The 13,630-nt window shown below is 51.3% G+C and overlaps 1 protein-coding gene across 1 annotated transcript; it reads right to left on the reverse strand.

Moving 5' to 3' along the window:
* Nucleotides 1-497: 497 nt before the first annotated feature.
* On the reverse strand, nucleotides 498-6,324 carry Aqp3 (aquaporin 3 (Gill blood group)). Its single transcript, XM_042695877.1, has 6 exons — nucleotides 6,156-6,324; nucleotides 3,105-3,231; nucleotides 2,491-2,628; nucleotides 2,025-2,143; nucleotides 770-987; nucleotides 498-681 (listed from the first exon to the last, which is right to left on the reverse strand). Exons 1-6 carry the CDS (start codon nucleotides 6,261-6,263, stop codon nucleotides 513-515), a joined length of 879 nt encoding a protein of 292 aa, XP_042551811.1. The 5' UTR covers nucleotides 6,264-6,324; the 3' UTR covers nucleotides 498-512.
* Between the last annotated feature and the right edge of the window lie 7,306 nt (nucleotides 6,325-13,630).

Raw genomic sequence — 13,630 nt, forward strand, 5'->3', positions numbered from 1 at the left:
AACCAAAAAAAAAAAAAAATCACACAGGTCTGGACCTTCCTCCACATAGAGCCCTAGAACATACACACCTTGACTCTTTCTTCCCTCAGGTTGATACATTGCCTTCTTCCTTGTGGAGTGCTTAAACTGCTAGCTCCTTTCTAAATGCTTGGTCCCTTGCCCTGAATATCTGGGAAACCACTCATATGAATGTGCGCGCACACACACACACACACACACACACACACACACACACACACACACACACACACACACACACACACACCACTGCTACTTATTCTTTCCCTTTAGGAGACAAAACCAAGTCTGGCCCTACTCTCTTCCCACCCAGGCTCACAGTGGTGATCTAAGGTCCTATGGGGCAGAGTCCAGGGAAATCCTAGAAGGGGCCCTCCAGAGGGGATAGGGTAGGCAGAGAGCTTCTTAGCCTGTGAAGGGACTCATGAGGGGACTCCCGCCCCATCACTGCATGCTCAGGGGAGGGGGGCTTTGGAGGGATGGACGCAGCCCACTCAGATCTGTTCCTTGTGCTTCACATGGGCCAACTTCACATTCTCTTCCTCAGCGGCTGGTGGGGGCTGCTCCAGATGGCAACCAATCATGAGCTGGTACACAAAGACACCTGCAATGGAGCCCAGGAGTGGCGAGACAATGGGCACCCACCACCAGTGCCGGCCGGTCCTGGGGAATAATAGACACACGTCATTTGGAGCAGGTGGGGCAGGGCAAGAGGGGCAGGCAGAATAAGCCAGGTATACACTGTACTCACGTGAAGACTTCCGAACCCCATCCAGCTAGGGCAGTAAAAAGGCGGGGACCAAAGTCCCGGGCAGGGTTGACAGCATAGCCAGAGTTGAAGCCCATGGAGGTGCCAATGACCAGGACTACAAGGCCTACTGTGAAGGCCTCCAGGCCACGGGGCACAGGGTTGTTGTATGGGTCAACAATGGCCAGCACACACACAATGAGAGCCGCTGTGCCGATGAACTAGGGAGTGACAAAAACAGAATGAGCAGCAGCTCCCCCTCCCCACCCTCTCATCCCGATGGTCCCCTGCCTGCAGTCTTAACCAGGTGCCAGTGGCTCATGCCTATAATTCTAGCTACTCAGGAGGCTGAGATCTGAGGATCTTGGTTCAAAGCCAGCCCAAGCAGGAAAGTTCATGACACTCTTATCTCCCACTAACCACCAGAAAACCTGAAGTGGCACTGTGGCTCAAAGTGGTAGAGTGCTAGACTTGAGCAAAAAAGCTCAGGGACAGCTCCCAGGCTCTGAGTTCAGGCTCACAATGGACAAATATAATAATAATAATTCAGGGGCTGGGAAGGTGGCTCAGTGGTAGAGCGCTTGCTTTGCATGCATGAGGCCCTGGGTTCGATTCCCCAGCACCACATAAGCAAAAAATAATAATAATAATAATAATAATTCAGTGGGAAGCTGTATGTTTGTTTTTGTTTTGTTGGTCATGGAGCTGGGGCCTGACCCTGAGGCTCTTCAGCTCAAGGCTAGTACTCTACCACTTTGAGCCACAGCACCACTTCTGGTTTTCTGGTGGTTAATTGGAGATAAGAGTCTCACGGACTTTCCTGTCCTGGCTGGCTCTGAACCGTGATCCTCAGATCTCAACCTCCTCAGTAGCTAGGATTATAGGTGTGAGCCACTGGTGCCCAGTGGAAGCTGTATGTTTTTGTTTTGTTTTGTTTTTTGGTCGGTTGTGGAGCTCGAACTCTGGGCTTGGGCGCTATCCCTCAGCTCTTCAGCTCAAAGCGAGCGCTCTACCACTTGAGCCACAGCGCCACTTCCAGTTTTCTAGTGGTTTATTGGAGATAAGAGTCTCAAGGACTTTCTTGCCCAGGCGTGAGCCACCGGTGCCCGGTGGAAGCTGTATGTTTTATAAGGACCTACCACCATGTCCTGAGACTGGGAGTCCCCACAAATTGAGAAATCCAGAGTCCTGTTCCCCACCCAGTCTATGAACAACCAAGCTCACTTGTTCCCCCTTACACACACGCCCCAGACCATACCTGATCAAAGAAGCCATTGACCATGTCCAAGTGTCCAGAGGGGTAGGTGGCAAAAATGCCAGCTGTGCCGTTGGGGCCCGAAACTACAAGCACATTGTCAGCAAAGTTCCAAATTGCATCTGGTGACAGATCAGACAGAATAAGTGAAGTCTGAGGGCCTCCCCATCTCCAGCTAGGTCCGCTCCACTCTCCCAAGGGTCACGATGAGCAGAAATTGCTATATTTCTCTGGGGTACAGAGAAGGCAAGGTAGAGTGGGGTGGAGGGCCTGAGACTGATGATGTTGCCCAACTTGTTTCTCTCCCATTGTGCCCCAAACCTTGGGCCTGAGCATGAATGAATGAGTCATGGGCTCTGGGCCTGGGCAGGCCCCAGCTGTCTGTCATCACAAGGCCTGGTGCCAACAGGTCCTGAGCTGAAGGAGGGGGCAATAGAGGGCAGTGGAGGCTGGAGTGCGGAATGCTTACCATAGTACAGTCCAAAAATGATCCCCGCACCAAGGAAGGCACCCAGTGTCTGAGCCAGGGCATAGATGGGCAGCTTGATCCAAGGCTCCCGTGCCAAGAAGCACATGGCAAAGGTCACAGCTGGGTTCAGGTGGGCCCCTGGACAGAGAAGCGATAGGATCTATTATCCATAGCCCACCACAGTGGCCTATGTATTTCTCCTCTCTGACTCCAGCAAGATAGATTTCTTTTTTTTTTTTTGGTCAGTCGTGGGCCTGAACTCTGGGCCTGGGCGCTGTTCCTCAGCTCTTCAGCTCAAGGCTAGCACTCTACCACTTGAGCCACAGCGCCACTTCCAGCTTTTTTCTTTTTGCTTATGTGGTACTGAGGAATCAAACCCAGGGCCTCTGGCATGCAAGGCAAGCGCTCTACCACTGAGCCACCTTCCCAGCCTGAGAGTTGAAGGTTTTAAGGGTCAAGTCTCTTCTGCCTCCTCCCCTCCCAAGAGCCCAGGGCTGAGGCCATGGCTATGCCCCATCCTTGGGAATACATCCCCTCCCATCGTCTTCTTCAATGGGACATCTGGTGAGAACACTGTTGAGGGACCCGGACTGAGAGTGGGGTTCAAGTCTTACCAGAGACCTGGCCAGCTACCAGGATGCCCAGGGTGACAGCAAAACCAAAGGCCAGATTGATGGTGAGGAAACCACCGTGAGTACCTCGGCTGAGAACCACCTGGGCCACAGAGCCACAGCCAAACATCTGTGTCAAGAAACAGAACAAGGTAGAGATGGTGAAGCCTTACTGAGGGCCTACAGCTTCCCAGAGGGAAGGAGTAAAGCCAACAACCTCACCTGCCACTACCAAGAGGCCTAGAGGTCCTTCCTGGAATCCAACCCAAATCCCTTCAGCTGCAACTCCACACCCCAGAAATAGGAGACATGCTTTCTGTCCCACTGTAATCTACCCCAGCACTATGGGAGGGACTGGAAACAGGTCTATGTCTAAGAGCCTGGAAAATGGTTCAAACATGTTCTTCCAATTTTTTTCTTTAAGCTCAGGAAAAGCCAGGGGGAGGAGAGGGTTGAAAAGGGACAGCTTTTATTGTAGCACAGCTTCTGTCCTGGCAATGTAGGTTTGGAGCCCAGCGATGGGATGCACTCCCTCAGCCCTAGCTACCCCAAAAGAGGCTAAGAAGGGGAGAGGGGGCAATAGGATGGCACGAGTGAATGAGAAGAGGCCAAAAGGAAGTGGAATCCAATTCCTTTGATCCTAGGATGTCAAAGCACCTGGCATCTCACATTGGACCTGTCCCTTTTCTAGTGTCTCCTCTCTCCACTGCCCTGACCTCAGGGGATCCAAATTTCCCACTCAGATTTGGAGGTCCTGAAAACAATCATGGGAGTGGCTCCTCTCACTAGCCCCAGACTGGAACCCAGGAAAGAGAAAGTGAGGAGATCAGTGCTAAATGTTCTTCCAGGGATGAGGGGATTGGAAAGAACAGAGGATTCTGATGTTGGAAGCCCAGAATGATGTGACTATATATGTTAGCCTTGTTCAAATAGGAAATTACTCTGCACCAGCTGTAAAGAGCTTTGAACCGTCAGCACCAACCAAAGCGCTCCAGGCCAGCCCTGAATCTGCACTCACTTCACTGAAAGTAAGTGCTGCCGCAGCAAGTATGTCAAAGGAACTGTGCGAAGGGTCCTATTCATTCTAATAGGTCAGTGGCGGTGTACTGGGTTGTTAAGAATGTTGATTATCATCTCTCAGACCAAGAGATAATGGGGAAGCCAGAGGTGGTGATGCAGGCCAAAGGTATTCAGGCAGGTGAGAGCAAAGATCAGAGATGGGAGGGGGAGGCAGGCAGGGAGGCAGGCACGTGGAGGTGTGGGACGCTCTGCCTAAGGCCACGCAGGTCTCTTTACCTGCCTGAGGCTCAGACTTGGCTCCATCCCAGGAGGCCTTGGAGGGAGAAGCTGTCAGAGCCAGTTTCACCACCTCAAGGCTAATCTTCCTCTTCCTTCTCCACCCCACCCCCACCCCTTAGTTCTTGGTCAGTGCCCACCCCCAGGGTAGGTAACTCAGAGAAAGGGGCTTCGCTCACCCCAAAACCAACTCCAACTCTGTTACAGGCCCCAATCCCCCAACACATGAAGGTATGTGGACGCGAGAAGGTAGCTCTGGGCCTTCCCCTAGGGGATCCCTCAGGCCTGGTCCTTTCAGTTCTTTCTGCCCTTAAGGTTCTGCTTTTCACTGACACCTGACGATTCATCCACCTGAAAGCCTTAGCCACAAACCCAGCACTTTCCTTTTGTGGTCTAAGATAAGCCAAATGATCCCGAGGCTCCTGGAGGACTGATTGCTCATTTGGGGGGAGGGGTCAAACCTAGACCTGGGGGAAGGGATGAGGAGGCTCTTTTACCAACATGAAAGACAGCCTCCCTTGTCCTGGAGGCTCCAAAACAAGGTAGTTTGACTCATGATAGACACCTCCCTCTACTCCCTTTCTGGCACGAAGGAGAAAGGAGAGGGAACTGATAGGGCCACTAGTCCTATGAAGCCAGAGGTAAGCCTGGACCCTCCTCTCATTAAGCCTGCCTGCTCCACCACCTCCATTTATGGTAGGCTTCTTCAAGTCCTCCTAGCTCCCTCATTAAGCTTCCTAGTCCCCAGAGGAGGCTAACCGGTCTGTATTACCCAGGCAGAGGCTGGAACCCAGAAAATAATCCACCCGCTGCGATCTAGCAACTGAATGCAGAGGGGACCAGGTGTGACCGCATGAGCCACTGAAAAATCAAAGAAACTAGCACAGGAAACCCAGACTCTGTCAGACCCAAGAAGCTCACGGGGGCAGGTAAGAATCCAGGCTGAAGCTGGTGTAGCTGCGGAGTGACTAGAATTCAGGACGAGACCCAGGCAGAGAAGCCACTCACTCAGAGCAGGAGAAACTGAGGCAGGAAAGTGAAGAAACTCAGAAAACCAGTGATCTTTTGCGAAGAAGCTGACACCTTCTGTGAGGGTGACTTGAGAGGGCGTGCAAGCCCTGTGGTTGGAACAGGCTCTGTGTGAGGGACAACTTCCTTCCCCAGCCTTCTATCTTCAAGAATCTTTTCTTCCTACTGGGTTATTTGCAGCCTATGTGGCCTGCGCCCTCTGCCCCCACCATGGCCAATTGTCCTCGCTTCACTGCAACTTTTGGACTCTCAGAGGCTTAATTATTCATTAGGAGCCAGAGATCTAGGGGCCCAAATAACCTAATAGGGGTCTATTTGGTTCTGCCTTCTGTGCCTCCTGGGGCCGGGTCTACTGAGAATGTATGAGGCTGTAGACGAAGAAGGCAGGAGACGTTGGTGGCTGGGGACTGCAGGGGTGACCTCTCCCCTAGCCTGCGGCTGGAGGGCAAAGGAACAGGGCTGGGGGGGGGGGGGGGAGCGACAGCTGTCACTCCTGGAGTCAGAGCTGTCTGTCGGGGCTGGAGTTTGGATAGTTTGGGAGCAGCGGGGTGCAAGCTGGACCCTGAACCCTCGGAGCTCCGTTGGGGGTCAGACGGCGAAAGCCAGTCAGAGCTGTCTTGAAACAACCGCGCCTCGGATGAGCTGGGAATTGGGGTGCAAACGGGTGGAGGCGGGGTGGGGGGACGGGAAGCGGGGTGGGGGGGACGGGAGAAGGGCTACTCCACTCACCACGAGGATGAGCGTCCCCAGGCACTCGGCCAGCGCCTGGCGGAGCAATCGGTAGCGAATGTGCAGCATCTCCCCACAGCGGTTCACCAGCTCCTTCTGTCGACCCATGGCGAGGGCAGGCGGCGGCGCTGTCGGGCGGGCGAGTGAGCAGCCAGGAGCAGCCAGCGGTGGCCCCGACCCGCAGCAGCGGCGCCCTTTTATAGGCGGCGAAAGAGGCCGGGCCGGAGCGCTGCGCTGCGCCCCGCCCGCCCGCTGCGCCCTGGGGGCGGGGAGGCCGACACCCACCACTTACCCCAGAGGCGCCCCGTGGGGACGCTGGCGGAGGGACGTTGGTGGAGAAGGGGGGGGGGGGGCATCTGAGGGCTGAGAGGGGGTTGTGGAGATCTGAGAGCCAGGGGGGTCAGACATGAATTGGGTGCTGGCCGGGAGGGAGTACAGTTACCAAAGAATGGACTCCCCCCACTCCCCCGCCCAGGAGCAGGGGCCTGTGGTTCATGCCTGTAATCCTAACTACTCAGGAGACTGAGATCTGAGGACCATGGTTCAAAGCCAGCCCAGGCAGGAAGTCCCCAACGAGACTCGTATCACTAATTAGCCACCAGAAAACCAGAAGTGGAGCTGCAGCTCAAAGTGGTAGAGGGCTAGCCCTGAGCAAAAGAGCTCGGGATAGCCCGAGTCCCATGAGTGAAAAAAAGAAAAAAAGAAAAAAAAAACCTAAAAACTAAAAACAGCTGGGAAGTGTTGCTGTGGCTCAAGTAATCGATCACCAGCCTTGAGCCTTGAGAGGAAAAAGCTAAGGAACAATGCTCAGGCTTGAGTTCAAGCCCAGTATTGGTGTGTGTGTACACACACACACACACACACACACACACACACACACACACACACACACAAGGACCCAGTGGGTCTTCAATCAGGAGGCAGAAGAAAGGAAGCTGTGAGGCCCGGAGGAGAGATACTCTTGCAGTCCAGACCCAGGTTAAGCTCACATGACAGGTGTGCTGAGTTCCAGAGTTCCCAGGCCCTTTTCCATGTACTGTGAGAACATGTCACATGCTCCATGCATTCGTCTACTGTGTCCACAGCTGTGCCCACATGGCATAGGTCCTGGGTGCTGATCATCCTTGCGGGGCATTCCTCATGGCTGGGCTGAGCTCTCACACGTGTACCTGGCCGTGCTGCTCACATGCTCCAGAGGCTGAGATGCAGTTGTCCTGACATGCCACATTCTATATCTTGCCAGCAGAGTTAAGTTCCAGATGTGTTTAACTTTCTCCTCTCCTACTTTGTTGATTTTCTGACCAAAGGGAGTCTGTCTTTAAAAAGAAATTGGCTGCCCAAAATATGGAGAGGGTCAAGGACAATTTGCTATCTACTTTCCTTTTTCTTTTCTTTTGCCAGTCGTAGAGCTTGAACTCAGGACCTAGGCACTGTCCCTGAGCTTCTTTTGCTCAAGGTTAGCACTCTACCATTTGAGTCACAGCACCAGTTTAGGCTTTTTCCGTGTATGTGGTACTGAGAAATGGAACCCATGGCTTCATGCATGCTAGGCAAACGCTCTGCCACTAAGCCACATTCCCAGCCCTTTTTTTGAGTCAGGGTCTCAGTATGTAACTCTCAATCCTACTGACTCAGCCTCTGAGTGCTAGGATTATAGGCGTGCTTGGCAGGTAACATCCCCTGCTAAGATTACAGGCTTTTATTACTTTTTTTTTTAATCTTCTGCAGTGCTGGGCATTGAACCCAGGCGCTCACAACATGCTAATCACAAGCTACATCACTGAACTACATACTCTGTCTCAGGCAATTGAGCAGGAGGTACAAGGCCCTAGATTTGACCCATAGCCCAAAATGAGATAAAGAAGGAGGTGGAAAAGAAGCAGAAGAAGAAGAATCAGGAAACTGAGGCTTGATAAGTTGGGCCCTTCTCCCACAGGGCTTTACAGAGACTAAAGAATATGGCTTCACCTCAGTTCTCCATAGCAGTATTGCCAGGGGAGGCCAAAGAAACTATGTTTGTTTGTTTTTTCATGCCAGTTCTGGGGCTTGAACTTAGGCCTTTAGCACTACCCCTGAGCTTTTTTACACAAAACGAGTGCTCAACCACTTGAGCCACAGCTCCACTTCTGGCCTTTTGGTGTTTAGTTGGAGATAACATGTCTCACAGACTTTCCTGTCCAGGCTGGCTTCAAACCATGATCCTCGGCCTCCTGAGTAGCTTGGATGACCAGTGTGAGCCACTAGTGCTTGGCAGAAGCCACATTTTGTTTTGTTTTGTTTCATTTTTTTTGGTCGGTCGTGGGGTTTGGGTGCTGTCCCTTTGCTCTTCAGCTCAAGGCAAGAGCTCTACCACTTGAGCCACAGCTCCACTTTTGGTTTTCAAGTGGTTTATTGGAGATAAGCATCTCACGGACTTTCCTGCCCAGGCTGGCTTTGAACCGCGATCCTCAGATCTCAGCCTCCTGAGTAGCTAGGATTACAGAGAAACTACATTTTTGAGAGGGACTTAATCCAGATGGGCTAAGGGGCCTTGAGGACTTTTCCATTGAGAAATGGCTGTCAGAAATGAGAAATGTCTTACAGGCAGTTCACACACAGAGAGATGCAATAGGGTAGACTCACACTCATGCAAATGTGCACACACATACACATAAATACCCCACCTCCACATAGCTTGCAGTCACATGCTTGCCTATAGACACAGCTCTGCTTGGATAATTACAGGATTTTGCTGGACACAGTTGACTCATACCTGTAATCCTAGCTACTCTGGAGGCTCAGCTGTGAGGCTCATGGTTCAAAGCCAGCCTGGGCAGGAAAGTCTGTGAGACTCTTATCTCCAATTAACCACCAGAAAACCGGAAGTGGTGCTGTGGCTCAAGTGTAGAGCATTAGCCTTGAACTGAAGAGCTCAGGGACAGCGCCCAGGCCCAGAGTTCAAGCCCCATGACCAACCAACCAAAAAAAAAAAAAAAAAGAGCTCCAAGACAGTGCTTAGTTCCTGAGTTAAGCCCTAGGACTCGCACATAAAAATTTTTTATTATTATATGATTTCATTCACATGAGAGCAGGGCCATAGGCACATATATCTAGGTAGGTATGTGTACTTGTATATGTGTGAATATAAACACATGTTATATATCATATAGCTATCATATATCATATAAATATATATCATATATCATATATGTATATATTATACAGGAGCTTCTCATAGCCCTTGGCTTAGACTCCCCTACCTCCTGGGCTGGGAGGCCCCATGGTGAATCAGAGAGCCATCACTGAGTTGCCTGCCTGCTAGCTGTATTTCTAACCTGTGACTCAGAGACAACCCTAGACTCTTGGTGCCAGAGCCCCAACCACAGGTTATGAGACTGGGGGAACAGCCCCTGCCAGGCTGCCTTCCCTGCTCCCCACCCTGCAGTGTGCTTCTCAATTCCTCATTTCATCAAGTGGGCCTGCAAAGACAAAAGCAGGCCGGAAATCCTGAACTCAGGCCTGCAGCCCTCCTTTCTCCCTGTCCCATCCTAGGCCTGCTGGCAGCAGAGACTGGGAAGCAGAGCAAGGGAGAAAACAGGGGGCAGTCTATGAGCGTCCCTGTACATACATGTGTGTGCACTTAGCTCACATAGGAAAACCAGGTGGCTGGTGACTATAATCCTAGCTACTCATGAGGCTGAGATCTGAGGATTGTGATTTGGAGTCAGCCTGGGCTGGAAAATCCTGAGACGTTCATCTCCAATTAACCACCAAAAATCTCCAAGTGGAACTATAGCTCAAGTTGTGGAGTGCCAGGTCCTGAGTTGAAGCTCCAGTACCAGGGCCCAAAAAAAAGTTCCAGGAAAGTATACAGATACATATATGTGTGTGTGATCCATGTATTTATGTATATATGTATGTACTTTAGGTCTATAATCCTGGAATAGCAGCTTACCAACTGTCATCTTTGTGACCCCCTTCTAGTCAATGCAGCTCCACATCAGACACATAGCTTAGTAAGCAAAACAAGAATTGGATTTCAGTACCATTGTTCCCCTATTCCCCTAATCAGGGCCAACTTGCAGGACCATGACCCTATGTACTCCTACCAAGCTCATTCATATCTATAAGGAGGTCTACACAAAAGTTCACACAGGCTCATACATATGCCCCGTTTGGAGATGGTTGGGGTTGGCGCTGAGAAAGTACAGATAGATCCATCTTCATGTTTCAGGTCCCTGCCTGCCTGGAGAAAGGGAAAGAAACACTGCCTTTTAAGAGCCCCTTAGTCTTATCAGCTTTTTTCTTTTCTGTTCTGTTCTTTTCTTTTCTCTTTTCTTTTTTTTTTTTTTAACTCAGGGCCTGAGCTCTGTCCAGGCTCAAGGCTAGCACTCTACCACTTGAGCCACAGCAGCACTTTTCGCTTTTTCTGTGTATGTGGTACTGAGGAATCAAATCCAGGGCTTCATGCATGCTAGGCAAGCACTCTGCCACTAAGCCACATTCCCAGCCCCTCTTTTCTTTTCTTTTCTTTTTCTTCTTCTGCACTGCTACTGAAGCTTGAACTCAGTGCTTGGGCATTGTCCCTTAACTTTTTCGCTCAAAGCTGGCACTCTGCCACTTGAGCGACAGCTCCATTTCCTGCATTTTGCTGATGAATCAGAGATAAGAGTCTGGACTTTCCTGCCTGGCCTGGCTTTGAACTGCAATCTTCAGATCTCAGCCTCCTGAGTAACTAGGATGAGGCGTGAGCCACCAGCATCTGGCCTACTAGCCTTTCCTGAGTCACTTGGGAGGAGAGGGATGCCCACACAGAAGTGCTAGGTAGGCACGAGTACGGGGCACAAGTGAGTCGGTCTCATTGCTCCATAACTCTGGGAGCATCATTCTCATCGTAATCAATGGGATTGGCAGCCCTTGGAGAAGAAGGCATGGCTTCACAGAAGAGGCAGCTTACTGAGGCCTCAACCTTCTGAGTCACACAGTTCACCCAGCTCTCTGGGCTTTCTCTTGCAATTGGTAAGGACAGCCAGGGCTGAATGTGGGCCAGGAGCCAGCCACTCTAGGAGCTTCAGGAAGAGGCAGGTGAAGAGGTCCTACCTCCTCCCATGACATCTTGAGCAAGGCCTCTGTCTCACCTGGGCAGGGAAGGGGCCTGCACAGCCCATCCTCTGTGGGAGGTCATGACTCCTTTAAGGTCAGAGCTGAAGGAGTGGGTTCTCAGCTTAGGGAAGGGCTAAGGATACAAGTTCCAGCCTGCTGGACCAGAGGGGCTGGCTGGGGCCTTTAAGCGGGGGGGGGGGGGGGGGGGGGGGGGGGGGGGGGGGGAGTGCACACCCTTCGTTCCCCTCCCCCCTCCAAGAAAAAACCTTTTCTGCCTGAATGAGAGCAGCCTGAACTAGCAAAAGAGAACTTTACTGTTAGTGAGTCAGAAGTGGGGAGTGGGGTGGGAACACCAAAAGCAACTCCTCCGGAGTCCCCTCCCAGCCCTGCAACCCCCAACCTCTTGCAGAGCCTTAGAGGGAGTGGAGGAGGGGCAGAGCCAAACAGACGCTCATTTTCAAGGATAGGAAGCATTTCTTCCCATTTTGAAAAATAACATCCAGGCATGGGAGTGTTCTCCCAGTTTCAGAGACGATCAAGTTGTGGTTTAAAGAGACGCAACCTGCGCGTCATCTCGCTGAGTTCTGAACTGAGATTCAAACCCCCACGGGGTGGGGGAGGATGGGAGAAGAGGCCAGAGAGCTCTACAAATCTGAGATTTGGGCAACAGAAAGCTAACATTTAGAAGCTATTGAGCCCCTCCATGCTCAACCATCTTTCCAGCTACCCCAATCTTAGGGCCCAGTTGGAAATGATTTCTGCTTCCAGGCAGTGGGGGAGGGGGAGGGCTAGCTCTAGACTGGAATGAGGAGTAAAGAGCAAAGATGATTCATCTGATTATGAGCATCCCCAGACTGGGGACCTGGCGGGCAACTCCTCCTCCTGCGCCAACAGTTACCCAGACAGGCCCATGAATGTGAACCCCTCTTGAGCACTTCCACACAAATATCCAGTTGGACCTTGAGAAAACCCACCTTCTAACTGTTATTATAGGGACCTTAGCTGCACCCCTGGGGTCTGAGCTGCCTTCAGTAGCCTTTGAGGGGATAGGACAGCAGAAGGGCATAGTGACACAGCAGAGAAATGGGATGAAGGCCAAGACCCTTGCTGGAGAAGGACCTAGAACCTATTTTTATTTTTAATTGCATTTTATCATCAAGGTGAGGTACAGAGGGTTTACAGTTCTATAAAGTAGTGAGTACATTTGTTGTCAAACTTGTTACCCCCTCCCTCATTTTTCTCCCACTTTCGCTCCCTCCTAATCCCCTCCCCCCATCCAGAACCCAGAATCTTGGGAAATAAGTGGCTAGGGACAGAGGTCTCTCTGGCAGACCCAGAATTTGAGTGCCAAGATTAGACACTGACCAACCTGGTGGCAACCACCCAAGAGTCCATGTCTTCACATAGTGATGTCTTCAATTGGAAGCACTTCTAGGGCTTCGAACAAGATTTAGGCATGTTTTAGAACTGGATGCTGATGGCTCATGCCTAGAGTCCTTGCTGCTCAGGAGGCTCAGATCTGAGGATCTCAGTTCAAAGTCAGCCCAGATAGGATGAGACACTTATCTCAGCTTAACCACAAAAAAACTGTGGCTGAAGTGGTAGAGCCCTAGCCTTGAGTGAAAAAGCTAAAGGACAGTGTCCACACCCTGAGTTCCAGCCCCAACGCCTGTGCGCACACGCACGCGTGCACACACAGCAGCAGCAGCAGCAGCAGCAGCAGTAGCAGCAGCAGCAGCAGCAGTAGCACAAGACTTTAAGTTCAAACCCCAGTACTGTCACACACAAAAAATGTTTTATGTGCCTCCCGTCGACAGTGCTCACACCTGTAATCCTACCCAGGCACACAGATTAAGCCCCATGACCGACAAAAAAATTAAAAATAAAAGTTTTATGTTTTGAACACCAAGCTACACAGTCACCATTGCAGCAAACATTCTTTTTCTTTTGTTTTTCAGTCATGGGGCCTAAACTCTGGGCCTGGGCACTGTCCCTGAGCTATTCAGCTCTAGCCTAGTGCTCTATCACTTGAGCCACAGTGCCACTTCCAGCTTTTTTCTGCTTATGTGGTGCAGAGGACTCGAACCCAAGGTCTCAAGTATGCAAGGCAAGCACTCTACCACTGAGCCACCTTCCCAGCCCCAAACATTCTTGAGAAAAGCCAACTCTTTAACCAGAGCCACATTTTTTCACATGTGAATATTCATGCACCTCCAGGAACATACTTAGCTTTATGTGTGCGTGTGCACTCGTGTGTGTGTGTGTGTGTGTGTGTGTGTGTGTGTGTGTGTGTGTGTGTGTGTGTGTGTACGCGCACGCACGCTCCCAGGGCGCAGGTCTATATAGTTTTCTAGTGAAAGACTGCTGGCTCATACTTGAGCATAAAGACAAAA

Source organism: Dipodomys spectabilis, unplaced genomic scaffold (genome assembly GCF_019054845.1).
Source record: "Dipodomys spectabilis isolate Male_0828 unplaced genomic scaffold, ASM1905484v1 ptg000006l, whole genome shotgun sequence".
Lineage (NCBI taxonomy): Eukaryota > Metazoa > Chordata > Mammalia > Rodentia > Heteromyidae > Dipodomys > Dipodomys spectabilis.